The sequence below is a fragment of the Mus musculus genome, chromosome X (assembly GCF_000001635.26).
Source record: "Mus musculus strain C57BL/6J chromosome X, GRCm38.p6 C57BL/6J".
Taxonomy (NCBI): domain Eukaryota; kingdom Metazoa; phylum Chordata; class Mammalia; order Rodentia; family Muridae; genus Mus; species Mus musculus.
Genome location: NC_000086.7, coordinates 69,855,568 through 69,872,995, shown reverse-complemented (window position 1 = coordinate 69,872,995; position 17,428 = coordinate 69,855,568). Strand labels below are relative to the sequence as shown.

General features: G+C 38.3%; 1 protein-coding gene across 8 annotated transcripts in view; it reads right to left on the bottom strand.

The window, feature by feature from the left end:
* Window positions 1-941: 941 nt before the first annotated feature.
* The window catches only part of Aff2 (AF4/FMR2 family, member 2), a 511,865-nt gene continuing 495,378 nt past the window's right edge, over window positions 942-17,428 (bottom strand). For 7 of the 8 annotated variants that reach the window (XM_006527821.4, XM_030251226.1, XM_006527820.4 and 4 more), the window contains exons 16-20: window positions 16,235-16,306; window positions 15,773-15,866; window positions 13,468-13,520; window positions 8,886-9,076; window positions 942-5,286 (exon numbers count right to left, since the gene is read on the bottom strand). In XM_006527821.4, coding sequence (XP_006527884.1) covers window positions 5,165-5,286; window positions 8,886-9,076; window positions 13,468-13,520; window positions 15,773-15,866; window positions 16,235-16,306 — 532 coding nt within the window. In that variant the 3' untranslated portion in view covers window positions 942-5,164. The remainder of the gene's footprint in view (window positions 5,287-8,885; window positions 9,077-13,467; window positions 13,521-15,772; window positions 15,867-16,234; window positions 16,307-17,428) is intronic. The other variant, NM_008032.3, reaches the window with a different exon arrangement.

Sequence of the window (17,428 nt, the reverse complement as noted above, 5' to 3'; positions counted from 1 at the left end):
TCTGCCTCCCAAATGCTGGGATTAAAGGTGTGTGCCACCACTGCTCATGTATGTTCAACTCTTGATTATTTCATTCTGTCTAGTTAACTCCAGATTAAAAGTCAGATTTCCAGAATTCCCCATACCCCTAGGGCCTCATCATCAATCAGATTTACTAACAGATTGTTTCTTATTTAAGCTTGTATAATATATTTTAGTTATTAAAGTAGGTGTGGACATGAGTATCCATATAAACAAATGTATGAAACATGAACCCTCTTTTTTTGTGTGTGTCAAGTAATGTGCTGGGGCTAGCTTGCTTTGGCTCACAGGAAATGATAGTATTCATCTCTCTCAAGTTAGTTTTCAGTAAGGGCACAATTGTTAAATTTGGTTTCAGCATGTTGTTGGACTGTAGACTATGCTAATTGGAAAATACTATGAATGAGGTGCATTGTATCAGGTAGTTGGTAAAGTTGGTACACTAAAGGTCTCAAGAGCATCAAGCCATGCTCTTGAAGTTTTCTGAACTTTGTTTTCTTCAGTGGAAGCCCTGAAGAACCACAGAAGGATCTGAGCATATGGGATGCATTTGGTTATTGTCACCATATTGGGCTCTACTTTGAGACATGCCAGTTTAGTAGCTACATAAATGATACAGGATAGAGCCAACTCTGTAAAACACTGGAATCACCTCTGGATATGATAGGTCGTTTCCTGTAGTGAAGACTGATGAATCAATGATTTGTCCATATGAACATGGTGAAAGCATCTACCAGGGCATTCTTCAGAATGTTCTGCATGTTACCACTGACAGGCAACTGCTGATTGGTAAGCAGGCCTGGCTTTGCTGCTGCAGCATCCCACCACCAACCTGTTAGCCAATTCCTTTTGCTTTCCCTTTCCCTTCTCAAAGTCTGAGACAGTCAAACAGCCAAGAGAATTGAGGTCACTGGCAAGAGTTTGCAATTTTAAATGATTTTTATTAAACACCGATAGTCTACACTGCACAGTTAATGAAACAGCAAAGCTCCAATCTCAGAGGAATGATTGACCATGGATCTGAAAAGCAGTTCAGCGTCCCCTAACCCGGTGTGAGCACTAGGAATGATTCTTAACAGTTTATGTCAGAAGCAGGATGGGGCATGAACTGCAGTCTGGCCTCCAAGGGCTTCCCCACCCTCCACCCCCCACCCACACCCCCCTCTGCCCTCCCCACAATGCAATTTTCTTTTTGTTAAAAGATTACAGAGAAAAATGTGATGCTCTTGGTACAGAGGGCTTCTAGATTCATGAGGAGGGGAATGGAAAGGGAACTATCACTTTCTCTTTTGCTGGAAATATCAGATAGTAGCATTAATGTCTGAGACCAGCCTATCTGATTAGTCCCCTGCCAGGGTAAATGCTGATTATCAATACACAGATGCCATTTCTGTCATTGGAGTTTGCTAACACCAAAGAGAAAATGAATCAGAGTTTAATTATGACAATAAGGCTGTGCGAGTGGAAATGCGAAACAACAACAACAGCAACAACAAGTACAACGATGACAAAGAATCAAGTCTGCCAGTTGGAACACAACACTGACAACTGGCTCAATATTTTTCCCCACAGAGTTGAATTCGGGGGCACTGAATGACCCATTTTTCTCAATGGGGATGGTGATGCTTCTCTAAGCAAGCAGTGTGTTGCTTTACTGAGTACTCCTACCCAGGGATCCAGTTCGGTTCTCCCACCTGCTGACTCATGCAGGTGATCTGTAGTCTGTCTGTTGAGAAGGAAGTAAGGGCTTCACCCTCACCGCTTAATCGAGTCTGCCTTCAACGTGATTTCAAATTCAAACTCTAACTTCAACCTCCGGGATCCAACTTTGAATAAAACAAAATCCAATTTTGATAGCTTCAGGTACAGTAGAACTAAACTATCATCTTTCCAATGCAGACAAATTCCAATGCCTTTAACCATCCATCCATTTGGAAACTCAGCAAAACACATTTTAGGCAATGGCATCTAATTTTGCTACCTTTGACTGAAGATTTGGATCTTTTCATTTCACTACATGAAAGAAAAAAAAAAAAGAAAGAAAGAAAGACACCTCAACCTTGTCTTCAAAAAGTCACAGAAGCTAGTCTGCTTTCGCCAATTATGTCACCTGAATATAAAACTACTAGTTTTTCTCAATGAGATTATTAAGTAATTAACACTCTATAGGCTGGCTAACAGCATGCTTACAGGTAAATTCTACCCCAAGGACCACACTATCAAACTCTTTTCAAATTAATCCTACCTACAAAACTCAGACAGTAATATGACAAAACCACTAAAAAATCCAAAGCTAATTAAAGATACTAAGCCAAGCCAACATCATAACACAAACTTGTCAGACTCTCTGTGGTTGGAGCTTGTGTGATAAATGAAGGCATAGTGCTGGCCCTACCTGGGTCATGTTGTAGGGCTGTGATTGTTTCTTGTATTTGTTTGGGGGTTGGGGGTAAGACTGCCTATTACTCTGCCCATCACCACACCTCCGTAGCCTTGCTAGGATGTGGCTCACCAAGCCTCCACCAACATCCAGAGGCACAATCTGTTACTGCCATCCATATGTCTCATATCCCTCCCACTTAACTTGTACTCTGAAAAGATTCCCTTGACAATATCTTCAATCTTTCAATCCTGCAGATAGCTGAACACCTATAATGCACATCACCATCTGTAGCATGATGACTAGAGTGCTTAGAAAACAGTACCAAATCTTAATCAGGAGACCAAAGACACCTCATCTCCAGGGATGTGAAGGTAATTCATCCTCCATGTTTAACTTCTTTCTAAGCTATGTTGCAAGCAGGTCTACTAAATAATCAGGTGATAATCCAGAGTTCTACTATCAAATTTGATTATCATACTGCTGACATGGCACTTGAGACTCAGCCACCACAGATGATAGAGCATTCTCTTGCCTCCTTGTAATGTACACGAAGAAAAGATGAGTTACTGAAACTAGAGTAACAAGTCTTTCATCTATGTGACAATATGCTTGTTTCTATGGACAACTGATCCCACCACTCTAATTTCTATTTCCTGGAGACTTAACCTCAAAAGAATCAGTGTGTAAATCCATGAAGCCTTAGGATTGTGGAGTAAGTTTAATTTACAAGTCAAGCTGGTAGGAATCATTATTATTAAGCCAGGAAAGCTTCCTGGTAGGCCATGGAAAACAGAGAACTTGAGTTACTGCAAAGTCATCAGCTCATTTTATTTTCATGTAACACCCGTTTAGGGGGTTCTGTCTTTCATATTTTCATTTTCCTCATTTAAGAGGCATAGAAAAAATTTCGATTTCGTGTATGTGTGTGTGTGTGCATATGTAAGTGTTGTTGCTGAAACTGTAGGCTTAAAGCTCAACCATATTGGGAGCATAAAAAGTGTAGGCTTCAGCTGCTGCAGTACACCCATCAGCCGTAGAAACAGCATGGCTTTAGCCATTGGAATGCAACTTTCATAACTTTATTATACCACGAAGGGCCTTAAACTCAAATATGATAAGAGCAGAACTCAAATCTGGCTCTTTTGTAATTAGGGAAGTACCTAACTTTTACAATGAGAATACAGAGTGATTGCCTGAAGTTCTTATCATAGACCTGCATGACTTGCTTTAGAAATCATACAAGTTTGCAATTTTCATGTATATATCTATTATTTATCTGGTCATAACTCAGTGAATAGAATTCAATAACTCAGCAGATTAAAGGTTATACAGAATTATATGCCAGCAGGCAATTACAAGTAACTAATGAATGCATAGTGTTTACTATAGCTGGAGATTTTTTTTTCTGGTGAGCTGGAACACTGAAGATGATATTTACAGGGTGAATTTTAGGGACATAAGATGAATGTAGAGGATCATAAGGAGAGATAGTCATAACGCATAAGGAAATGCTGCAAATTAGGTGAACTGTTCCCAAACATCAAGAATCTTTCCAAGGATCCTAAGGTGAAGCACTACCTACGATTTTCACTTTATAAAAAGAAAATTAAGGTATTACTTACAGAGTTTAATGATTTCTTTGGAATCTTCATGTAAATGACTTATACTAATATAAACTTTAACAAAAAATGACTGTATTTTAGCCAAGATCTTTTGAATGAGATAATAAAGGAAAGTTGAAAGAAAAATATCTAAAAAATAGAAGAAAATGTGGATAATATTTGGAAAGTCCAGATAGCAAGGGCACTAGGAAATAAATTGTGCATTGTTAATTTTAAGAAGTAGTAACTTGACTTTTGATTCCACAGATTTTATATGCATATCTATCAAAATATAGGAAGTTGTGGATTTGCCAAGGCATGGATTTCTGGGAGGACAGCTTTCAGTCCAGTCTGATTTCTCAAGTCTAAGATAAGTGTGAAATTTTGATGATGAAGTTGTGCATCTTGTAAAGGAGACTTTTGTGCAAAGACAATCTCAGGTGAGGAATTAAGTTTTAAACTGTTTATACAAGATGATGTCATAAAGTTATCATTTCTCCTCCTCCTCACCATTAAAATATTAGAAAAGTATAGGTAACAGGAACAGGATGTTAACAAAAGAGTCTTGTAGTGTGTCATCTCAAGAGTAGAATACTTAAGCTTGTGTTTTGCTTGCTACCCTTGAGTTTATTGTGTGGTTAGAACATCAAATCTGTGGGTTTGACAATGGAGGTTCTCACCTCAAGATTTAGTCTGTGGAAACCCCAAAATTATTTAACCATGGATTCTGAGATACATTCTTTTCTGGACCCAAGAGTCTAGTTTGGGGAATGGCTACTGCGGAGGTCTCTGCAGGTCCCTTGTTCAGATGCATGTTAGATGATTCTTTGAGTTCTCAGGGACCTGTCATCATCACATGTGCTTGTCATTCTTTGTTTTGAATCGTGTGGACTTAACTCAATATTGTAGGGATTTTCATTCCATAAAGCACAAAAATAAGGAGATATGAGAAATGCATATCAAATATTAAAAAATAAAACATACACTTCTCTCAAGTTGTAGTGTCCACTTACAATGACTTCAGTTTTTCACAGATATCAAAAATGCACAAAAACAAACATAATGAAAGAGAACTTTCCCAAATGAGTGGAGTTCCACCAGTGACCATTAAGGCACTGGTAAAGGATGAGTGCTGATGCGAGAGATGGCAGAGTGCCCACTACAACAAATGAGCATCGATGCGTAGCCAACACAGTCCCTGGCGAACATAGCGGACAAGATTGGTCATGCTGCTGTGCTGGGTCAGAGGCCCCATCAGTGTATCCAGATCACCAAAGAATTCTGAAAATCAGAGTAAAACTGGGTCAAGCCTTTATTAACATCATAAAACTACACACCAGATTAAAGTACCAGATTGTTGAATTACTCAATACTACAATTATGTGGACATTAAAAGACTTACTCATTTGTTCATCCATCTGTTCATCTACTCCTTCATTCAAGAAAAATTTAAAGGACTTATTAGGGAACCTAACTTATTAGGCAGAGTATAGGAAACTCCAGTGAAGCTGAGCAGAAAATACAACCATTGTCATCCAACATTAAATGAATGTCATGGTAGAGTCTGAGGTAGGAAGTCTTGGAACTGATTTTGTAGGGGTAGAAAATGATCAGCAAGTATCCACCACATGACATGATTACTTCTGGCTGACCTGAGAAATGGGATAGTCCTGGGGCTACATTACTAACTACTCGCCTATGTGAATTGAGTATTAAAAGGCCTGCTTTGGGGAAGTGTATGTGGGGAAGACTATATGGTGTCTGAAGAACTCCCTAGGCACCCCTTTTCCCACTTGACTTGTCTGACACTTTGACTCAAGAAGTCTTACTGACATTTTTTTTTCTTGTTAGCTCCCCACAGGAAAGGCGGCCTCAGCCTTCTCTAAGAAACCATGCCTGTGCTGGATGAAGACGAGAAAGCCAAATCCTGAGCAGGGGTGGAACTGGAAGCTGTTTTCAAGTGGCTGAAACACCTTCTGCCTTCTTAGAAAGCAATTTCTATGCATAGATTACATGTACTTGATTGCTCAGCAGATGGGATTTCACTGAACAGTGCATTTATTCTTTATGTTTTATAGAACATATGGGCTTCTTCTCCAGGTATCAACTTCATTTGATTATGTGATACTTGTTAACCTGAGCAATTCAGTAAAAGGAATTTCTGCTGACAATGGAGTAAATTACTTCTGGCATCAAAACTTTTTTTTTTTTTTGGTAACATAATACTAAGAAAAATGTTAAACAACTAGTCTTTGTTGAATGAATGTGAGCCTTATATGAGCTAAGACATCCACAGAAGATTCTGTACAAAGCTGTCTTTGGCACTTTAAATCAGACTGCCAAGTCACCATTTTAACAACTACTTCAATAAGGTAATATATATGTAGCTGGGGTATATAGGGAATAGGACTTTCTGATTAAAGGGCAGAAGGTAGATTAGCCCATTGGCCTGTTTCAGGACCAGAATATTCTATAATAAACTATCTTCATCTGCAAGAGTGGGCATGCAAGAATGGCAAGGATGAAGGCTTTCTACCAAAAGAGCCAACACTGTTAATCTCGATGTCACAGCTTTTCATGAGTGGGATGTGAAGTTTTTATCCAAAGAGAAGCTTCTGAGTTATGTCACTTCTATCTATACACGGTAGATGTTAGAACACTCCTCAAATCTGAACAAGTCATAAATGACACATCTGCAGAACTAAAGGTGGTAAGCACAACATTCCACATTAGAGTATCTTCCTGGGCCACTGAAGAGCCCAATGGCACAATCATCACCATGTATTCTCTCTGTTGCTACAGTGACAGTGTTGTTTGGATTCAATATTAGGCAAAGAATTTAGCAACTCCTTGGCAGGCTATGCTAATGATGAGATTAGCACTATTTCACTCTAGATTCAGCATTATCATCATGCTGCTCCTGGAAAATTCTGCCATTAACTTAGAAGAAACTTCTTGAACAGATTTTGAACGTGAGTGCAATTATAAAGGAAATCCATAAATATTAAATTTCCCTCAGTTACTGATACACAACAAGACTTAATAGAACCAGATAAACCAGACATATCTCATATGTCTAGGTCTTTGTTCGCAGTTCTAAAGCCTTTGTGGGGGGCGTAGTTGTCTAGGCAACTTGTATCTGGGTTTCTAGATGTCTAGGAAAGCAGACTGCATGAGAAATTCCTTTGTTCAGATAACTGAGTTCAAGCCTTTTGCCAAAGGTCTCTAAACACATGTCACAAAATATGTTTTATAGGGGCTGGAGAGATGGCTCAGCAGTTAAGAGCACTAACTGCTTTTCCAGAGGTCCTGAGTTCAATTCCCAGCAACCACATGGTGACTCACAACCATCTGTAATGGGACCCAATGCTTTCTTCTGGTGTGTCCGAAGAGAGCAACAGTGTACTCATATAAATGAAATAAATAAATATTTTTTAAAAATAATACTTTTTAAAAATGTTTTATAGATAGGAAGAGTAGCCTATTGGCTTCAACTCAGATTCTGAAATCAGATACTTTGACATTTTCCTCCTGCTTCTGGTAAACTTTAAGAGTTTTGATGTAACAGGGAAATGTTTAGCCTCAAATATACTCAGTTTCTTCATCTATAAAACAAGGACAAATGGAACAACAAACAACACATAGCATAGTTCTTGGGACATAGGAGTTAGTATATACACAGTTGTAAGGATGTGTATATATTCTCAGGAGGCAGTAGAAGTTGAGATCTGGGTTTAGAGTTAAGTCTATGTATCAAATAATGAAATGAGCTTTGGTAACCATGGAATTTTGTCTATGTGTTATATATACATGCATGTATTCCTATGCTTGCATGTTTGTTAGGGAGTACACATGTGTTTATGTGTATGTAGAAGAGTTTGATGTGTGAGTTGTCTTCTGCTATAAATCATTTTCTACCTAAATTTAATATTTTTTATTTTGCCTCTGTGTGTGTGTGTGTCCTGCATCCTTGAAACTCATACTTCTCAGGACCTAGCAAAACCCATGTCTACCCCAAGGAACTTAGATTCTGGAGGAGGCTAATTGTTTACTATTGCTGGAAATATTTCTATTACTCTAGCCCACTTGTAACCTCTTTCAAGTTTGATTCTAATAGATCCCCAGAAGTCTCCACCTTGTTTGCAACTGGCAATTCTGTAGTTAGTGGGTTGAAAGAGCAAGTGAATGGACAGAGGAAAAGTGTGGTATTGGTTTTACTTCCCAATGACATTAGGTTGGTGAGGCTTTATGTTTGAGTCTAAATGATGGCTGAGGTCATAGATAGTGGCACAAGTCATCAATGATTATTGACCCTAGTAAAGCAGGGTCTTCTTTCCATTTGTTATGTAGCACATCTCATGCCTTCCCATAAATAGAACCTTGGTCTTCCTGTCAGGGTGTGAAGAAATTCCAGATGAACTTTAGTTCTTACTTACAAATGCAAACTGTGTTGTCATGTATTCATCTGTAGCTGATGAGAATAATGAGGGTACCTGACCTTAGTTCCACCTCACCTTTCAAAAAACAAACAGTAGCCAAGGAGACCTTAATTAATTTTTGAATCACTCACTCCTTTTGACTTAGCAATTATTTCTCTATGATCCTTGTCTCGGAGTGAAATTCTGAAACTGTCATTTGCAAATACATTACAGATTAGATTAGTTTAAGCTTTAAAGGAGAATAAATATTTAGGCCTTGAATCAACCCAAGTGTAAAAATAAGTTACTGTGCCAGCCCTAAGCTAACTTTCTCTCACCTCAGACATAGAAATCAGAACTGAATAATATAAGGCCAAAAGGCACAAGGAACCTAGCCCTTCAAAGCAAAAGTGACCAACTGCATCCTCATCCTTAGGCAAAGAATAGATAAGATCATCATACCTTTATTGTCTCTTGTCAGTTTGTCAGCCATATCCCAGTGTTCATAGCCCCGAAGCACATTACTGGTAATATTCACATGGCTAGCAGCCATATGGTGGATGCGCTGGGGAATTGTGACAGGGCCATTGTTACAATTCCCCACTGAGTTGATGGGAGAGACATTGTTGAGAGACACTGGGGATGGAGTATTCCTGGAGAATGGAAAGAAAAAGGTCAGGTTAAGTTGGTAGGAAAGAGTGACAGCAGGGTTTTGGATACATACAGCATGTAGGATCCCTTGTAGAATACCACTAGCCAGAGAAAAGTTTAGTGTGATAAAGATGTGTGAAACTTCATATGAATGCCCACATCTCTTTGGTCCTTTTCAGACAAGATCCTACAGTTTCAGTCAATATCAAATATTTATTCAGACGATCTAGTGTAGGAGAAACATATTCGCATTGCAGGTCTATATCATCTGACTAACCTACCCAAGTCTATATATAGTGCTGGCTCTAGAAAAACTTAATCTTTATTCATTTTTCTAACTTAAAAGCACTGAGGTCCTTATTGCCTCTAAAATTGGAGAGCTCTTGTGTACACTGCTGTTTTTTTTTAAATAGAGAAGAGAAATGGAGAGAAGGAGTGGGAGAGGGGAAGTGGTAGAGAGAGGAAGGCCGGGGTGGAGGGAGGGAGAGAGGGAGGGAGAGAGAGTTGGGTAAATATTTCTTTGACATTAATACTACTTACAAATGAGACTCTTGCATCGAGTATTTAAGATATATAACAATGTTTAAGAAAAAGAAACCGCTCAGAGCTTTGATGCTTTCTCTACCTGCTTTAGAATGGTAACTGACAGAAGGCATGATGTACAATAATGGTCTATCCTCAAAGTGTTTTGTGGAAACCACAGTGACAGGTCATTACAAATACAGTTGCCACAATAAACCAAGTGCAGTTTGTCAAAGCCCTTTGAGGTACAGCATTGGAGAAGCTAGAAAGAAAAGTAAGACTTCAGGAATTTTTAGGATATGTAACATAGATGGACTAGTAATTGATGACTTTATCATCATGGTATTTTATTAGGAGGCTTCAAAGTTCTTAATTTTGACAGTTCCAGTGTTTGTTCACATTTTCATTGAGTTGTTTAATATAAGTAACAATGAGTTACCTGTTGGGTACACATAGCAGGGAGGTAATGTTTTTCAGGACCTGAGCTTAGGATAGCCTGATACAGACTTGCCTAGAGACAGGACTGAATGCATGAGCAGTCACAAATGTATTCACTGGGGTCAGGCCATTTTGAGGGAGTAAAACAAATAGGCATCCCTATGTAGCAATACATTCCTGTAGTTTCAAATACTTGAGAGGGGAGGGTATAGGGGACTTTCAGGAAGGCATTTTAAATGTATATAAAGAAAATATCTAATTAAAAAAAATAAAAAAAGAAGTGAAGGTTGTTGAGAATAGAGATTTGAGATTAGCCTAAGCAACAAAACAAACACAAAAACAGCAGAAATGAGTCAGAACTATGTTTAAGAGTCTGCTTTTTGAAGGAACCTCTTGTCCACCCCAGAGCAACATCAAGGGGCCCTATATCATGCTCCATGGCTCTAGTCCTTTACCAACTTTTATTATTGGCAACTTGGTATCTCCAAGGTGGCTGTTTCTCAGTCTATACCTGCTCACAGCAGAGAGGCATGTACATTTGATTTGGGAAACAGGTCACATATACCAAGATGCTGAAGTGCTATTGATAAGCTCTGTGAATAATTGAAGCTGAAATCCTCTTTTTCAGACACATGTAAATTGTGCCTATGATCATGAGAGAAAGTTCAGGTATTTCTGTCAATGGAGTCTATTTTATGGAGTGTTCTGGTCTTGGTAGAAAGGTAGATCTTCAAATCCGCTAAGTATTTGTGTGGTATAAGAACATGTGAAGGTTTCCCAACTATGTTTATGATTTCTGAGATATTTTCCTGTATCACCATAGCATGATTTATTCCCAAGGCAGGGATGGGATATGGGGATTTCCAAGCCAAGGAATAAGTAGCAAACAGGGCTAGTTATTGATACATTTTTTTGTCTTCATAGGTCACATGTGCTATTTTATAATTTTTCTCTTTGGTAATTATAATTAATTCCTAAATTCTGGAGATTACAAACTGCAGGAGATACATATTGAAAAAGGAACTCTAGGTGCTAGAATACTAACATGTCATAATTCTAAACCCATCTTAGCACAAAATTGCCATGTGCCACCAAGCATGACCCTTCTAGTTGATAGGCCTTAGTTTTCTACAATGTTTTCTATCATGTCTGTAAGTCACAAGGGAAAAAAGAACACATGGTCATAGCTTTGCTTAATAGTTCTTGAAAGTCTGTTTTTTTTTTTTAAATCACACATAGAAGCTTAAAAAGAGTAAGTTTATAGACGCAGTGAGGAGAATCACAGTTAGTGCAGGCTAAGAAGAAGATGACATAATTTGAAAACTGGTCCAAAATCCAGTTATTTACACAGGAAGAATAAGTTGTGATGTTCTACAGACAGTGGAACAAGTACAATTTTACGTGAACTTACTGTATGTTTTATAAGAAGGGAATTGTAAGATTACCAGCAAACATAGGAAGTATATATTTAGGAACATGGCATTCTGATTATCCAGATTTGATGATTATATATACTTTATATATGTATCAGTTCATCACATTGCTCCCTTGACCTCATGAGGAACACACTTCCTCCCATTTCTCTTTTCTCAGAAATTTCACTTCAGATATTCCATGGCTTATTTACAATTGTACCATTGCTTCCTGTCTTGTCCCAGTCAATTTTTGACATTTTTCTCTTTTTAGCTTCTTCCATGAGAGAAGCTAAATAATATAATATATATTTAACCATAATATAATATAATATAAATATTAAGACATTGAACAAGGAAATTGAAGAAGAAACCAGAAGATAGAATGACTGCCTATGTTTATGGATTGGTGGAATTAATATTGTGAAAATGGCCATCCTCCCAGAAGTAATGTAGAGAACAACGCAATCTGCACTGAAATTCCAACTAAATTCTTCATAGAAATTGAAAAATAATCAGAAATTTCATTTAGAAGTATACACACACACACACACACACACACACACACACATACTGCCCACACCACCCCACCTCATACCTCATGACTGTCAACCTAAGGGAGTGCACTTTTGTTAGACTGAAGAAGCATTACATGAGTCTTTTAATGTGACCTCACAAGCTTCGAACGTGTTTGAGCTCTTCCATTTCTGAATTTAACACACACACACACACACACACACACACACACACTCTTCCCAATGATTTTTTTACAAGCTGCTTACCTGACCTTGCCCTTTCATTATTCTGTGCTCAGAGAAAATAGCTTTCTCTAGGCCTTTCAATGGTTATTTTTATTTTCTAAACTTCCAGAGAGAGAAACCATCTTTTCTTTTGCTCATCAGTGTAATAGTAAGACCTAATTCAACCATTGAAGTGGTGCTTTCTTTCAGCACAGTAATTGAGCTAATGTGTAGTTCTTAATGGATTTGTTCCCTTGCTCTGAATGGGCTTATGATCTCAGAGTAGAGTTCACTGGCCCACACTTTTGAAGTACACTTTGTAGATATTTATAGAGTGACAGTTGAAGCTATTCTACTCATGAGGAAGGTATTTTGATCAGAGATGCAAGATTTTTGAGATGATAAAAATTGGGAAAAAACAGGTATGTGTCCACTGACATCTACTTTTTCTTCCTATACAGACAGGAATGAGCTTGGGAGTGATGGGTTACTTTTGAAACCAGAGCTGCCATGGCTAGTCAGGAAAGTTGGCAAAGGCACATTATGGAGACAGAGTGGGGTTCATTGATAATTGCTCTCTGTAAGGATCATCTCCTCTATGGTTCCCAGTTAGCATAAAACTGGCCCCTTTCATTTCAAAGGGAGAAGGGCAAATCTAGAAGGAGAGTGGCCTCAGTTCTATACCAAGAGTCTCCTCCAGACTCTGTAGTGTTCTGAAGTCTAGGGGGGACATTAGCCTATAGGACTCTAAAGAAGGCTGTAAGTCCGGGTCTATCCATGAAGTCTTACGTCAGCATCAGAGTACATTCTTTTCTATTTAGGTCAAGGTGTTTTAGTACTGATATAAAAATCTCCATGAATGCCCAGATAATTGGCTGACTAAGTAACTTCACATTTTTAGCTCTATTATGCCTTTGGTTTTATTAAACATCACTTACCATATATCAATGAATATTTCATTGACTTTTCATTACCAAGTGAATCACTGACAAATCATTGCAGTGGATTTAACTTTATCCCACCTTCCAGAAATGGTATGTTGCTTGCCATCTCATTAGCAGATATTTTATGGCCATAATTTAGCTTATAGATCTTTAAGGAACCACATCATTTAAAACTTTTCTGTCTTTCCAACAGCTGAAACCTGGCTAGAATTCTCTGTGCAGAAAACCGACTAGAGTCTTGAAATTGTCCTTCACTCTTGAGCAATCAATGCAAAATATGTGGGGTCTATCCACTCATTCATTTTCATGAAAAGGCAATTTTTGGTAGCATACTTACTTTCCATTGCCTACCCAAGGAGATGGTATCTGAGTAACTTTTGAAGCATTTTGCTGAAAGAGAGAGAGAGGGAAATAAGGACATCTATTTTGTGTTTATTAATTCAGAAACAGATGTAAGTATGATTTAGAGTACATTAATATTGATTGCAGCATTTCGGGATGCAGAGCTAGAATGTATGTGCACATCAGCACACCACGACACACACTCGATGAAAATAGCTGGTTAGGATAATTAGTGGGCTCCAATCAGGACCATGAAAGTCACTTGATGAAAGATCTTATATACTAAAAGGCCCAGTGAAATCAGACTCAGTTCTCCAAGAAGTGGTTTAATTATCCTCATCTGAAATTTATTCTGCAAAATAAGCCCTTCAGAGAACAAGTAAGTTTTTCTTTCACCTTTAGCATTAGTTGCAAACTTTTTCCATGGGATAAAGGTTTGGCTGTAATGTCTGATATCTAAAGAAGATGTCAGAATCAAGCAATACATTTTGCTCACTTGTTTGTTTTCAGGACTCATTGTGATTTGTGGTCATTACATGCAAATTTTTATGGCTGGCTGTCTTCTCTGTTTAGCAATGCAACTAGTCCAGGGCTGCATTGCAAAAGAAGTTGGAATTCAAAACCTTCTCTTGTTTCTCTGTCAGAATATGTCTGATTTATAGCACCAGCTTTGGCTTCTTGTCTTTGTTTTTTGTTTGTTTGTTTGGTTGGTTTTGGTTTTGGTTTTAGTTTTGGTTTGTTTGCTTGGTTGGTTTTGTTTCTGTTTTGGTTAGATTTTGATTCTTTTTTTGTATGTTTTGTTTTCTGGCCACACCCTTTTGGATGAATGAAAAGCCTGATATTCAGCATATACCATGACAGAACAGGAATCCAGCTGATTGTGACCCCAGTCTGAGTCATGTCTTCTCATGGCAATTGTTGCCAGGCTGGCAGTCTTCTACTACTCTCTGGTCTCCAATCTAGCCCTCCTTGCAAAAAGGAATTTGAAAGTAGAGTCAGCCTTTGCTAGAGTTAGTAGAATTCAATGCTGCCCTGGTGTCATAGACATAGAGTGTAAGACTTGATTCAGTTGTTTTAAACCTAAATGAGTGCAAAATATTCACAGGCTACCTAGCACCTGTTTGGTGTTTTCCAATTCCCTCACAAGGCACAGAGGACAGCTATTAGAACCGTGGCTATCAGGGAGATGACAAGGCCAGCAGCATGGGAATTACTTGGAAAGCTGTTAGAAATGCACATTCTTAGACTTCAGCCAAGGACACTTGTTTGGGGAACAGGACTTGACACTCTGGGTTTTACTGTTTGTTTGTTTGTTTGTTTGTTTGTTTGTTTATTTCTGGGCCCTCTAGGGATTTTAGAAATTCAGTGAAATTCAAAATCTACCTTTCTACAGTATACTGTAACAAAGAGCCGAGGAACTGTTGGATATGATCCCCTTTCACCCACATGAGCACGAGCTTTACGGTATAACATCCACATCACATAGTAACTGGGAATTTTGTTCATAATCCCAGATGAATCACAGTGTTGTCATGCAGACATACACTGGTACTCATGGGCTACTTGCTACAAGGTCATGATATAGTTCACTTCAGACAACTGCTAGGTGCAATGTGGCCAAGTAGTGGCTTCACGTACTTGCAAAGAGTCATTTTTCTCTAAGGTCAAGCCTAAGGAAAGGAGCAGTGAACTACCTTGATTCTAATTTATAGCCAGTGTTAGTAGACTGAAGCTATACTACAGTTAATCCTAGTACCAGACTACTTCTTGGATTTTAGGTTTGTTAATTTTCAAATAATGATATTGTGTTTTGTGGTTACCTTTCTTGTTTATTTGTAAACTAAAAGCAAACCAAACCAACCAAACAAATAAAAACCAACAACCTCAGCTCTCTAGAGGATGATTTCATCTATTTATTTTCTTTGGTAATCGATACAATTAAATTCCGTAAACTGAAATGATTGCACACCAAGAAAGGACATAAACAGATGTCCAATATGGCCATGGTGACTTCTATCACAGCTAAAGGATTTCTTGGCTAGATTTAAATGAGACTGTGGACACAAGTTATGATCAATTTCCCCTAATTGTAATCAAGAGGCTTCCATAGGCCATTTGTACTACTGTGTACCTTCTCCCTTAGGAGTCAGAATGCTGTGTGGCCAGCTAAAGGGAAAGAGGTTAGGCCCATGGCAGTATCTATCGTCTCTTAGTTGTCTGACATCTGGTTAACATGCCCAGCATGTTTCATTAGGCCTTTGGTCACCGTCTTCCTATGAATCATACAAAAGAAGGCTTACCTTAAAATATTCCATCAGTGATCTGGAGTACTTCATAGCATGGTCCTTCTTCAGTTTAAACATCCTCAAATAGAGAAGTGACAAGCATCGGTAGCTGGGTGAGGATAAAAGGATTAAATTAATGACAGTGCCTCATGAATACCATATACTGTTAAAATACAAAAAGTCATAGTTTGCAGTCACTCGTCTAATCTCTGAGTGAGATTAGACTGAGGAACATGTGTAAATAAAAACACTTATAAAATGAAGGTGGAATTATTAATATCCCATTTTGATAAGGGTATAAATTGCAGTGGGGAAGTAGATGTTTAGTCAGCAACTGAAGAAATCCATTAGTTACCCTTTAACAGTTCACCAGAAAGCCAAAATAATGAGCTGAGGTAAGCTGCTTAAGTTGATGTGGAGTGTTCACATCCCTCTGCAACATTTCAGCAGTTTTCTTGTACCCTCTGTGCAACTTACCATAATACGGCTAGCTTTTTATCCCCATCAGAAGCCAAGGGGCTTGCAAAGTTCTTCAGTCTCATTGCATACCTTTGAAAAAACATAAAAAAATACTTTAGTGGAAACTGGATTACCTTTCAAAATTCTGATTGCCAAAAATGAGTTAGGCTCCTCTCCCTTCCATTAAAGTTGGAGGCCATAATGGTCCTTTCCTCAAATCATATACAAAAGGATCACCCACACAGTATTATAGAATCTGATGTGACATCAAGAACTGAACTCTACAAAAGCCAGCTTAATTGTGGACTCATGTTTTAGAATGATGCTATAAAATTTGCACGAGTTTCTGGTTATGTATAAATACTGGCTGGGAAAATATTGTTTCTATGAGCTTGCTAGGTAAACAATATTATTAGTTGTATATGCAAGGTGGGCAAATATGTCAGTTTCACTTCACTTTATGACAGATGAAGCAATAATAAAGAGCTATGTCTGATGTTGGCTAGGGAAACCTCAGTCAGGTATGAACTCTTTTATAATGGCTCAAGTTTTCAATGTGTTCTTATAAAAAGTGTGCATTCATGCATTCATGCATGCGTGCATGCTTCATATGGGTGTGTGGGTGTGCACATTTGTGTGTTAAAGGAGGGCTGACTTCACAGCATTTTAAGGTCTAAGCAACTTTACTTTATGGGGCTTCTATATTTTGCCTTCCTATTCTCTTTAATTGTTACTGTTCCATGCTGCAGTGATAAAAGATCAAGTGGTCCTTTTTTCCTCTCTCTCTTGTTTTTTCTTTGTTCCTTCTAGTTGAGCACATCTCATTCTGAGCATTCAGAGTCTTGAGAATCAATTCATTGCATAAAATCATTGTCTGAGATTTAATGCAATTTCACAGGTACTTATAGGAGAATAAGTAATTGAGTTCACTGTGGCAGAAAAAAAATGTGAAGAGCATGTGCAGGCTGCCTGGGTTATCCCTCATTTATGGAAGGCGACTCAGAACCTGTAGTGTCCTCTTACTTGCTACTTACAGCAGCCTCTCCAAAGCAGCAGAGCCTGGCTCATCCCACTCAAGAGTTCATACTCCTCAGCATGTCATCTGCCCTGCTTTTATGGCAACTTCTCAGAATCTGTTGAATGGGACTTACATACTTGATGTAGGTGCTTTCTGTTGTTACAATGGTGAGAACTAGGGCTTTTATAATGTAA